General features: G+C 50.2%; 1 protein-coding gene across 6 annotated transcripts in view; it reads left to right on the top strand.

Moving 5' to 3' along the window:
• Window positions 1-11,657, top strand: part of LOC118023766 (metallothionein-4) — a 34,622-nt gene extending 22,965 nt beyond the window's left edge. For 2 of the 6 annotated variants that reach the window (XM_035025174.1, XM_035025175.1), the window contains 3 exons: window positions 9,442-9,508; window positions 10,770-10,835; window positions 11,400-11,657. In XM_035025174.1, coding sequence (XP_034881065.1) covers window positions 9,478-9,508; window positions 10,770-10,835; window positions 11,400-11,491 — 189 coding nt within the window. In that variant the 5' untranslated portion in view covers window positions 9,442-9,477 and the 3' untranslated portion in view covers window positions 11,492-11,657. Of the gene's footprint in view, window positions 1-3,334; window positions 3,461-4,833; window positions 4,996-5,199; window positions 5,315-5,572; window positions 9,130-9,441; window positions 9,509-10,769; window positions 10,836-11,399 lie in introns of those variants that run through there. The other 4 variants (XM_035025172.1, XM_035025173.1, XM_035025177.1 and 1 more) reach the window with 4 other exon arrangements.
• Window positions 11,658-12,413: the final 756 nt, after the last annotated feature.

Raw genomic sequence — 12,413 nt, 5'->3', positions numbered from 1 at the left:
CGCGGCGCAGGGAGCCCGATGCGGGACTCGATCCCAGGACCCCGGGATCATGACCTGAGCCGAAGGCAGACACTTAACCAACTGAGCCACCCAGGCGTCCCCCAAAAATCTTTTTTTTTTTTTTAAAGATTTTATTTATTTATTTGACAGATAGAGAGACAGCTAGAGAGGGAACACAAGCAGGGGGAGTGGGAGACAGAGAAGCAGGCTTCCCACCGAGCAGGGAGTCCGATGCGGGGCTCGATCCCAGGACCCTGGGATCATGACCCGAGCCGAAGGCAGACGCCCAACGACTGAGCCACCTAGGTGCCCCTAGCCAAAAATCTTATAATAGTCTGCTCAGCCTCAGTAGCAATTAGGGAAGTGTAAATCAGTAACCAAGGAAATGCCATTTCTTACCTGTCAGACTGATGAAAAATAAGTCTGACAATATCAAGTGTTAACAAGGACAAGGACACTCAGGGAGGACATTGGTCATAGGAGTGTAAACTTTTGGTGAGCAATTTGAGAATATCTAGGAAGGTAGAATAAGCACATGACCTTCCATCCAGCAAGTCTGCTCCCAGCTTTACCCCCAGAGAAACTCTAGCACATGTCACAATCTAGCACATATATGTGGCAATCCATCGCAGCAATGTTCATAATAATGGAAAAGGGGAAACGCCTAAATGCTCATCAACAGGGAAAAGGATCGAACTGTGAAATAGTCTTGTAAATAAATCATAAATTTCAAAATACTGGACAAAAAGAGCAAAAAAAAAAAGTTGTAAAAGGCTCCATGGAGAATGATGCCATTTTATATGAGGTTTACAAACTTGTAAAACAAGACCATGTAATTTTTATAGGTACATATATATGTAGTAAAAGTAGAAAAGCATGCATGGGCATGGTAAACACTTGGAGAAATTAGTTCTCGGGTCTGGTGGTGGGGTCGGAACAAGATATGGGAAGTTTACATGGGAGGTTTCCACTCTCTTTGTTTTGTTCTTTAAGTCATTGAAATGAATAGGACTTAATGTTAATATTTGCTAACACTGGAAGTTTCCATATTTGACTTTCTATTCTTATCTGTTTTTTAGATCATTCAGAATATAAATAATAATCTTAAAAAGAGAGAAAACAAGGACGGTCATTGGGCCAGAGTTCTCATTGAGATTCCAGGTGCAGATCTGCAAGCACCCCCCATTCCCTTGGGCAAGTCCACTAGCCTTGAAGGCAAGGCTGGTATAATGGTTTTCCCACTGCTTCTATTGGCAACACCACCTGCACCCCAGATACAATTATTATGTGAGAGGAGGTGGGTGGGATGCACAAGACAAAACAGAGTTTAAAAAGAGCAGCTGCCCCATTTAAAAAAAAAAAGATTTTATTTATTTATTTGAGAGAAAAAGAAAGAGCATAAGCAGAGGGAGAGATACAAGCAGACTCACCACCACCCCCAACCCCCGAGCAAGGAGCCCAAGCAGGGCTTGATCCCAGGACCCTGAGATCATGACCTGAGCCGAAGGCAGACGCTTAACCAACTGAGCCACCCGGCGCCCCTGCCCCATTTAAACAGGGGAAGAGAGGAGGGATGAGACCTAGCATCCCATCTGCAGCAGCCCCTGTGATACACCTCCCTGAACCCCCGGGGCTGTGAACTTGCACAGGGTGAACCCCCCCACATTCCATGAGTTGCTCAGAGCTTACCTAGACTGGGAGAAATGAAGGGCCGAGACCAGAGAAGGCAAGTGAGGCGCCCAGGGCACAAAATCTAAGGAGCTACTGAATGTCAGGGTCATTCAAGCGCCACCCTGCACTTGTGTGCCCTATGTCCTGCTCGCCTTCTCTTTTTCTGACAGCTATTGACATACTTATCGCCCCTGCAAAAGCAAGTTCCTGATAACCAGGCCCTGTGTCTGGCTCACTTACCCCATCCCGAGGGCTAACCTGAAGCCTAGTGCACAGTAGGCCCTGAATGTTTGCTGAATGATTGATGGGAGGGAGGGAGGGAGGGAGGGAGGGAGGGAAGGAAGTAGGAAGAAGAACGAAGGAAAGATGGATGGACAGACGTGAGCCTCTTGCCCCATCTCCAAAGCCCTAATCTGGGCTGCCAGCCAACCCGGGCCAGCCACTTTGCTGCTGGGGGCCATGAGTGTGGGTAATTGTTGACTTTGGCCTTACTCATCCTTCCTCTAGGGCCGTGTGCAAAGCAGAGGGTTTCACTTGCCCAGTGGGTACTGAATTACAGCCCTGGAGCTGGAGTCCTATGTAATTAACCAGCAGCCGCAAGCTCTGGAGAGTCTGTGAAGTCTGCCGAGCACGCAGGTGATTGAGCATTGAGCAAGGTGGCTCCTAATTAGCCTTGGCCTGATTTTTACAATCCCCAGAGCTGAGACCCACGTCCTCAGGGGCTGGCCACGCACTGGTTGGGGGTTCTTTACCTGGGCTCCGTGAATGGAAGCGGGAGCCAGGAAAACAGAATTCTGTGTGGATGTATATATTTTGATTGGAGGGAAGAGGCTTTCTTGGAGCTATCCTGAGACAGAACAGCCCCAGACTCCCTGGCAAGTGCAGCTTTCTCAGTCTCTCCGTCTTTCTGTCTCTCTCTTACACACACACAGATACCCACTGTTACCTTAGCTGTTGGAACAAATGTCTAGAAACATATATTTAAAGGAAATGTGAAAAAAAAATAAAGGAAATGGGAAGAACCTTAGACTACAGAACCTCTTCCTGATGATAAGACCTTCAGGACTTGGATCACAGAGAAGGAGGCATCTCATTAGTCCAGCAGGGGAGGAGTAATGCATGGGGAAGGAGGGTGCTGCCCCTGCTCCTCTCAACCAGCCTCCCACCCCAAAGCCCAGCCCGTCAGGGTTTGGGGCTCTGTCACCTCTCTGCGTCACGCTTTTTTCCAGGCCAGACCATGGAACAGATTTGTGACAAAGATATTTGCCCTTTACGTTCTTTACGGCTTCCTACTGCTCCTTTGATTTTTCTATCCTCGCATCTCCTGTCCTACTCCTTCCACTTATTATCATCTCCCTTCTAAAGATGGCAAACTGTTGTTTGGAAAGGTGATATGCCTTGCCAAAGCATCGAGGCCAAACTCCAGGTGTATCTGCCTCCGTATCAAGCTGTCTATAAACATGGCATGCCATCACAAACAAAATCTTAATAATATCTACCATTCCTTAAGCACTTCTACGTTAAATGCCCGCTCCATGAGTAGACCCAGTGACCCCCATCTTACAGTTGGGGTTCACAGGGATAAGGGAGATGGAAGAGTCAGAATGTTAGCCATGTGCGAAGGACTGCTGCCCATAATATTCACTATGCTCTCTCTTGCTAGAGTGTGAAAGGCTGCTGAGAAGCCCACGATCAGTATGAGAACAACTAGACCATGGCTCACCACCATCTGGAGGTTAATGGCCAAAGAAGCTGGGAGGCAGGGACATGCAAATTACACTGCTGTGAGGTACCATTATACTTCTTCACACTTATCAGATGGGCAAACATTTGAAAGTCTGAATACAGGAAGCACTGGAGGAGGAACTGGGGAAATGGGAACTCTCAGAAATTGCTTGAGGGAGTGTAAATTAGTATAAGATCTTGGGAGAGTGATTGCCCCCCTACCACCTAGCCATCCTTTAGGGATGAGTGAGTTTTATATACTGATGTACATGACATGAATGGGGACCTTCCCTGCAGTATTTTTATAATAAAGAAAACATGGTCCAAGGGTCTAGGGCAAGGGAAGGGAAGATGTAAGGGGCCCAGGTAGGAAATGAGCTGAATCTTCCCAGGGGGTGATGATGGCCCAAACCGGGTAGCAGGGGTGGAGGTAGATGAGACCCAGGGGGGATCTGGTTGGAAGTGAGGTGAGGAGCAGCACCTCAGTTGGGGATGGGGTTTGAAATGCTGTTCAACATCCACATGGAGATATGTTGAGTAGCAGCCAGAAATATGGGGCTGGAGTTCAAAAGAAAGGCCACGGCTGGAGATATAAATTGGGAGTCACCAGCACATAGACAGTGTTTAATGCCATAGGCCTGTTAATTTTTTATTTCTTATAAATAAAAGAGCTGAAGCAAATATGACCATGTTGACATCTGTTAATTCTGGGTGGTAGATACGATGGTGGTTATGATACTCTTCTTTATACTTTTTAGTAGGTTTGAACTTTTTAATAATAAAGGTAATTAATAAATAGTTTATAAGGCCACAAGGCTCCAAATAGCTGACCAGTTCTGTGAGGAGTGCCTCAGACCTAAATCGTGGGTACTAGTAACAAATTGAGGAGTCAAATTCAAGTCCTCCCTGCCACGAACCTAAGCTCAATGACCGGGGTTGACCCTGTTTCCCCATTTGAACAAAAAAAGCTGGCCCACAATTTCTCAGGATTCTTTCAGGGCTAACCATCCAGGATTCAAGCTGGTGCCCCATGGGGTCCCTGTGAGCCCAGATGGTATCCACCCACCTCTCATGCCTAGTCCTGCAGATGAGGCCAGAAATACCCCATAAGGGGGCTCTATAGGTGGAAGGTCATCTCTGCGTCCAAACAGATGAAAACTGTATCAAGGGGAGTCAGAAAGGACAGGGCCCCACAGTCCCCAGGCCCTCAGGAACCCAAAAGAAATTAGGCTGAGATTAAAGGCAGAGAACTTTAGTGACAGAGCAGTGACTTTTAGTGACCATATTTGAAAAGTGGGGTTTTTTTAAGATTTTGTTTATTTGTTTATTTATTTTTGAGAGAGAGCACAAGCAGGGGTGGGGAAGAGCAAAGAGAGAGAAGGAGAGAATCCTCAAACAGACTCCCTGCTGAGCACGGAGCCTAACATGGGGCTCGATCTCACAACCCTGAGATCATGACCTGAGCCGAAACCAGGAGTCGGATGCTTAACTGACTGAGCCACCCAGGCGGCCCACCGTATTTGAAAAGTCTGAATGCATCCTCCTCAGGACCCCAGGACAGGCTGAAGAATAGTCCATGGCCCTGAAACATACAAATGGGTGAGTGGCTGAACCAATCTGCCAGGTTGTTAACAGGCACAGGAAATGATAATAATACTATTGCTAATAAGTGCGTATTACTATGCATTCTCCCGCTTAACCCTCACAAGGACAGTGCCGTACGTAGGGTTATCATTTTCATGAGCCAGACGAGAATTCAGTGCAGGCTCAGAGTGATCAAGCAACTTGCCCCATGTCATGCAGCAGGGAAGAAACAGAGCCTGGCTGCAGGACTCCAGATCTCAAGCTCTTGACGGCTCTTGCTGAGCAACAGGTTCCTCTCATCTCCTCTACAAGAGCCAGAGAAGACAACCTAGATGTAAGTCTGTGAACTGAGCCGTTTATTCATCGTCAGCCCATAACTATTTACTGGGCATTCATTGTGTGGCAGCACTCAGTGAGTCTGGCCACAGGGATGCTGAGAGTAATAAGCTCAGCCTTTGTTCTTGCGAAGCGTGTTGTCTAGAGAGAGAGGTCAGTATCTAAACCAGCATAATAAAACCAATGGCTCCAGGCTGCTCCTGGGGTCGGGGGGGGGGTGGGCGGTGCACGTATGTCCAGAGAGTCCTGGGTGGGAAAAGATGGTGATTCCCAGGTGCAAAACATGGACCAGGGTGTGTGTGGAGTCATGGCACAGGGCTTTTCTCTGACCTCATCGCCTGGCCGAACCTCCATTCCTGAGCCATGAGTCCCAGAAACTTTCTTACAAAAATACGCTGGGCTCAGGAACGTGTATTTAGCTTTTACCTTGTTGCGAGTGGGGGAGACTACAGAAACCCTGTCATTTCATGTGTTGTAAGCCAGGGGTATTGGCTGCTTCTTTGGAGCAACCCGTTTGATTGTTCTGAGAAGAACACTTGACATATGCACAAAAGTCAAAAGAGGCCATACCTGGACAAGGAGATATTTAGGACTGGCTCAAAGGAGCTCCAGCTACTGTGGGATAAGGAGAGCTGCTACAGGCCGGACTGCTTTTCTGCAGGGAAGTTCTTACTTTGGGAGCCCTTGGGTATGGCGCCTGGGTGGGAGGTGGGTTCACCAATGAGATTTAAGAGATGCACAAACCTCTGAACTTGTGGGGGAAATGTATTTTGTGCTTTTTTTTTTTTCTGGGTAGAGGATCGAGAGCTTTCATCAGATTTTCCTAGGGCTCCTTGAATACCCCAAGAAAGCGAAGAATCACATCTTTGACAATTAATTAATACTTCTTTGAAATATTAATTTTCTTCTTTTTTTTTTTTTGATTTTATGTATTTGTTTGAGAGATGGGGCAGGGAGTAGCAGAGGAAAAGAAAGAAGCAGACTCCCTGCTGAGCAGGGAGCCCAGAAGTTCTAGGGAGGACAAAGGCATTGTATTGTATGCAGGACTCGATCCCATGACCTGAGCGGAAGGCAGGTGCTTAACTGACTGAGCCACTCAGGTGACCCTGAAATACTAATTTTCTAAGTGCACGTTTAAGCTACACCTGCAGCAATTGCACGTTCTTGGGGTGGTGTGTGTATTTTTGGTTCTATGATCCATGCAAAGATCTGGAGCTGAGACCCAGAAGACAGGCAAAAGGGCAAAAGGGACCTGTGGGTGTGCTTCCCCAGGCACTGGAAGAAGGACTGTGTAACAGGGACAGGATAGCCTGGGGCAGAGTTCAACATGATCTTGACTGCCCGATGCTACACGGGGTCGTTTCAATCTGCGCAGCCCAGAACCTGGGAAATAGCTTCATGCTACCTACGGGGTTGAATTTTGAGATTTTCATTCCGCTGGGGCCTTAAGCAACATCACAGTGTCAATCATCTGAGGACGAAGCCATTCCTGGCTCAGAGAGGAAGGAGGGAAGAGAGTTGGTTTGGACGAAGGTGAAGGAAAATCCCTTCCTTGCTCTGGGCTCATGCGTTGGGCTAGACCTTCTAAGGCATTGATGTCTGCTGCAGGACACACACAGAAGAGGTGGGGGGAGGCTGGTCCTGCCAAGACGTGGGTCGGAACTGGGCTGGGAATGCGGGCCCAGGAGGACGAAACCAGCCTCTGAACTCTGAGAGCAGCCCTGCCCAGGCAGAGATTTCCTGGGATGTCCTCCTGACCTTCTCAACTACAAGCTCTGGTGTTACTCACCCTTCGCTCCCCAGTACCCAGCACAGTACTGGCCCTTAGAAGGAGGTGAATGAATGGAATGTGCCTCGATCCCCTAGAAGGCTGTGAACTCCTTGCAGGCAGGGCCTTTTTATGGATCAGTACAAGATTGCCCCTACCTATCCTCCCTGTGCTTTGCTGATGCCCATAGGGCTGAATGCCTTTGTCCTCCCTAGAACTTCTCAGCTCAAACCCATGCTTCCAGCAGTCCTTCTGGATAAGTGATAGAGACCCCAGCAATTTACTAATGGAAGGAGCTATCACCATTGGTTCTGGCCATGCCCCATCTCTTTTGCCTCTCGGCACAGTGACAGTATTTTTCAGTAGAGGTCCTCAGTACCCACATGCAGGAGCCTTGTGCATTTATTTGTCCATTTATCACTCACTCACTCGTTCATTTGTTCACTCCCATGCCCACTCACGTGCTCACTCATGTCTTCAGTCATCTGACTATTCGTCTCATTCATTCATTCATCTCCTAAACTTGCAGACCACTGCAGAATCGAGATGCTTCAGACAACAGGTCTTGCCTCTTAGAGCTCCGAGGTTGGGGCACGGAGCACAAGAGCCATGAACACACACAGTGGAGGAAAAAGTAGTGAACTGCATGAGAGAGACACAAACAGGCCACTGAGGGGTCACAGAAGGAAAGGTTTCTTCCAGTCGAGAAAGGGCGAATCAGAGACAGCTTCCTGGAGCAAGGCTCAGCAGCAGCAGCTCCAGAATTTCTACATGGGGAGCGGGTGAGGGTGGCAGCTTTTGGAGGCAGCTTGAAGCGGCGTCATCAGGAGGGTTTGTTCCGTAAGACTGAATATCTGTCAGCTGCCTGATCATGATGAGATTGGGGGGCTTCATTCTCCCCCAGCGCCCCCCCACCTTGCTTCTCCCACCCAAGAAATGGCATTTGACTCATGCCTCAGTAAATGAGGAGCATTTATCTGGACTCAAGGTGGTAGGGAAAGGATGAACACCTGACAGGAGCAAAAGCCTGGATGTGGAAAAGCTCAAGGCCAAGTACAGGGAGCCTGGAGTCCTTAGGTTTTGGTGGAACAGGTAGAAGGAAGGAGTGGACAGTGACCTTGGAAAGGTAAGTTGAGCTTGGAATGCAAGACTAAGGTGTTTGGGCTTCATTCAGCAGATTGTGGGAGCCACTGAAGGTTTTGAGCAAGAAAATAACATGGCCAATGCTATTTGGGGGCTCGATCTCTGGGGCAAGGTGGAGAATGAAAAGGAGCAGGCAAGACCACAGGAGGCTGGTTCCAGGCCCCTCCTAATGTTGGGGGTGGGTGGCAGAGCAAGAGTGTAAATGAAGGTTCACATGTCACTGCAAATATCTAAAAGTTATAAATCAAATGAACACATAAAATACTTTCTATCCCCCTACCCTGACAAAGAGAGCTTCATAGCAACCTGAAGGGCCAGGTTCAATGTTTAATTCTCAAATCTTCACACCGGAAGGTGCCGAGAGATCTGCCCCATGGCCCCAACCTCCAGTCTGGGGCCCACATCCAGTCTTTTTCCATCCCTTCCTCCTTCCCTCACTGTGAGAGGCCTCACGCACGCCTGTGGGCACCAAGCCCACACATCCAAACTGTTCATACCCCCAGCACACAGCTACCTCCAGCCACACTTCAGCCCTAGAGGGACACACATTGGCTGAGCATCTACCCTTCGGAGCCTGGGGCAGAGGTCTGAGCAAACCTTTGGAAGCAGGCTGGCTTGGGATGAGAGAAAATTCCAGAAGCCAGAGCATTACATGTGTGTGGTCTAGAAGGAGAGGTTGCACACTGCCCCTGATTTTTGTCCTTCTCACCCAGGGAGTCTGGGGGACATGCCAAGAGAAGGCCTGAGTGGGACGTTCTAAAGCCCAAGACCCCAGATAGGGGCCCCCTTCTGCCCACGGTAAGGGCTTTCATGACCAGGGGAAACAGAATAAGGCCCTGAGCCAGGCCCTGTGAAGGAGGGAGCAGAAATGGCAGATTGCAGAGGACTTGGAGACCGGACAGGTATGGCTGCCAATCTGAGCACTTTGAGTGCCACTGAAGCCTGAGCCTGGCTCCTTGACACCTTGACACGTGGGTAGATGGGTGGGTTCAGCCATCTGCACCCCTTGTGAGAAGCATCCAAATGACTGTACTGCTCTCCCTCTCCTCTGCCCTCCCTCTACCCACTCTCTCCAACCCCCAGCTTGCGGCATCTGGCTGGGCCGTGTGCAGGGCGTCTGGCCCCGGGGACAGGTGGGGTACGCCCAAGTGCACACCTACACAGCTATAAATAGGGAGCCTCCGGCAGCTGCTTACTCAGCTTCTCTTCCCCAGCTGTGATAGTGCTGGAGCCTCTGGGACACCTGGACCATGGACCCCGGGGAATGCACCTGCATGTCTGGTGAGTAAGGATGCCTGCTTGGGGGTCCTGGAACCTTGCCCCAACTTCCGATATGGAGCCCACAGGGCTCTGATGAATATTTCTCTTCCTCCAATTAGGAGCTGCCAAGGGGGTTTGTCTTGGACCAGCGACCTCTGGGGCAGCGCCCACTCTGTTGCCTACCAGCCTGATTTGCTAGAATTGAGACCCTGGCTCAGGGGGCGCTTAGTGTCAGGCCCCTAAGGGCAGCCACCAGAGCTAAGGACCTGGCAATCTGGTTTGGGTCCCCTGCTGCCATTCACTCCTGACACTTCATATTTCTGAACCTCCATACCCTCCTCTGAAAACTAGGATCACTCCTCCTCAACTGCCCACCTCCCAGGGCTGGCTAAGAAAGTACTAAAATCATAAGGCACTTGCAGAGGTCAAGGGAGTCGTTAGAAGTGTATGTGGGCTCCAGAGTCTGAAACCCCTTAATTCCATGGAAGCACATAACGCAGGAGGAGAGAGGTCAGAGTTTGGAGGCATCTTGGACTTTTATGGCCTTTGGAAATGGTATCAAGAATTCTCTTAAGCCTCTCTGGTCCTTAGCAGGACATGTCTGTACCCCAAACTTGCCAAAGAGACAGAAACTTCCAGCATTTTGACACTCAAAATTTGACACTCCAAATGATAGGTGGGATGATTTTTTTTTTTTTAAGTGTAGATGGTTTTTATATGAAAACAAGCTGCAGCTACAGCTCTCATTTTGGGGTTATTTATGTCCCCGGTTCTTTCTCCTGCCCATTCAGGGTTTCCATCTTGCCTGATACCTTGAAAAGGTGAAGAGGGTATACAAGGCTTCCACAATCCCTAGGGGACCTTGGGCTTGGTAGACCTGGCCTGGTCTTAGTGGTTCTCAAACCCAATCGTACATCGGAATCATCTGGGTTACTTTTTAAAATATGATTCCCTTAAAAAAAAAAAAAAAGAAAGAAAAATATGATTCCCTTTCCCCACCCAGACTTATGAATCAGAATATCTCAAGGGTCGGTCCCATGAATCTGCATTTTAGCAATTATCCCGGCTGAGGGGCCCAATGCAGCCACCTCAGTTTCCATCCGGGGACTGTGACTGGGAACCATCCAAGGGCCCATGCCCTGGGGCGGGGGTGGGGGGGGATGCTCGGCAGCATCTTCATCCTCTTGTCCAGCCACTCCCCAAGGACAGCCCAGAAACCCTGCCACCTCGTGTCCCCGTTTGACCCCAGTCCTCACGCTTGGGGCTCTGTCCTCTCTTCTAGGAGGAATCTGCGTCTGCGGAGACAACTGCAAATGTACAACTTGCAACTGTAAAACATGCCGGAAAAGTGAGTTATGCTGAGCGGGGATGTGGCTGGCCAGAAGCTAGGAAAGTCTGTTCCCTCCCTTCCCAACCCACCAGCCATGGTGGGATGAAGCGGGTTCTGGAGGCCTTGGACCCATTTGAGAAGGATCTGAGATGACAGCTGAGCCGAGGCCTCGGGCAAAGCTCCTGAGGGGGGCAGCCTCACCTGGGGGTGAGGGCGTCCACCGGGTTGCCGGTGTTCGTGGAGGAAGAGGGCTGCAGGGAGGTCTGGCTATGCCCAGTGCCGAAAGGGACGGAGCACTGACCTAGAGTCATGAGCTCTGGGCTTTAGTTTCAGATCTGCCACTGACCAGTGACCTTGAGCCAGCCGCTTCCCCTCGCTGGGGCAGCTGGTAGACCTGATGACCCCTGAGATCCCTCCTGGCACTGGCATCCCACAGCTTGCTGCCCCGGGGTTTTCTGCTAATGTGGATTGAAGCCTGTGGCCTGCTCTGCCCTTCCTGCTTTCTCTAAGTGGTGGGAGAGGACGTGGTAAGAGGGGAGCGTCGACACCCAAACTGACCTGTCCATCTCCTGACCCTTCCAGGCTGCTGTCCTTGCTGCCCCCCCGGCTGCGCCAAGTGTGCCCGGGGCTGCATCTGCAAAGGGGGCTCGGACAAGTGCAGCTGCTGCCCCTGAAACACATCCGTTGTGCTGAGGACCAAGGCCCGGCAGGCGTCTGTACAGTGCCTTAGTCGAGAAGTTGGAATTATTGTACAATAGGTTATGCTTTTTATATATTTGCTCAGATGCAGTGTGGGTGACCTTCATGGAGAGGGCTTGAAAAATAAAGGTTTCGCTCATGGTTGTCTGGTGGCTCAGAGCACTGTTTCGCCCTAACCCAGCAGGACCGAGAAGGGCTGACACCAGTGCATACAGTAAGCGTCAGCCTGCGCCCCTTCTGCAGGTGGCCGCTCACCGCAGGACCCAGCAGCTCTGCCTCAGGGGGCTTCCTCCGGCTGCGGGAGCTTGCTTGAGGCATGCACAGAGCGGCCCAGGAGTACTGGGCAGTCAACGCCCCTGGGGACAGCCCTTAGCTGACAACAAACAGGAGTCGGTGGATAAATACCCCCCAGCATCTCTACCATTACGGTGGGACGAATCTGAGACAGGTTCCACACCATGCCCCCGAAGTCCCCGGCAGCGCAGGGCTCCAGTAGCCCACGGCGGTACCCCGCTCACTGACATACCCCATATTGGCTCCCTTCCTTCCCTGCCTCACTTGTCCGTTTTCCTCCCAGTGCTTCCTGGGATCCCCAGCCAACGAAACCTCTTGAACAGGGTCTGCTTCGGGACTCACTGAATCCCACGTATGACACGCTGCCTCACACACACACACACACACACACACGTGTGCACACACACATGGCAGTGTGCTATATACCTGGGGAAACTGTGTTTTCCCTTATACAGTTACCTCTCTGCAAGTCCTTTTTTCCACTTAAGAGAGAAGAGTAAGTAGAGGAAAAAATAGGAAGATTGAACCCCAAAAAAATACAGTGACAAAACAAGAATTAGTGGATGAAACACAGTAGGAGACAAAGAGGAAACTCTACCCGAG

The sequence above is a fragment of the Mirounga leonina genome, unplaced genomic scaffold (assembly GCF_011800145.1).
Source record: "Mirounga leonina isolate KUSES-001 unplaced genomic scaffold, KU_Mleo_1.0 Mir_180, whole genome shotgun sequence".
Lineage (NCBI taxonomy): Eukaryota > Metazoa > Chordata > Mammalia > Carnivora > Phocidae > Mirounga > Mirounga leonina.
This window is presented reverse-complemented; position numbering and strand designations above follow the sequence as displayed.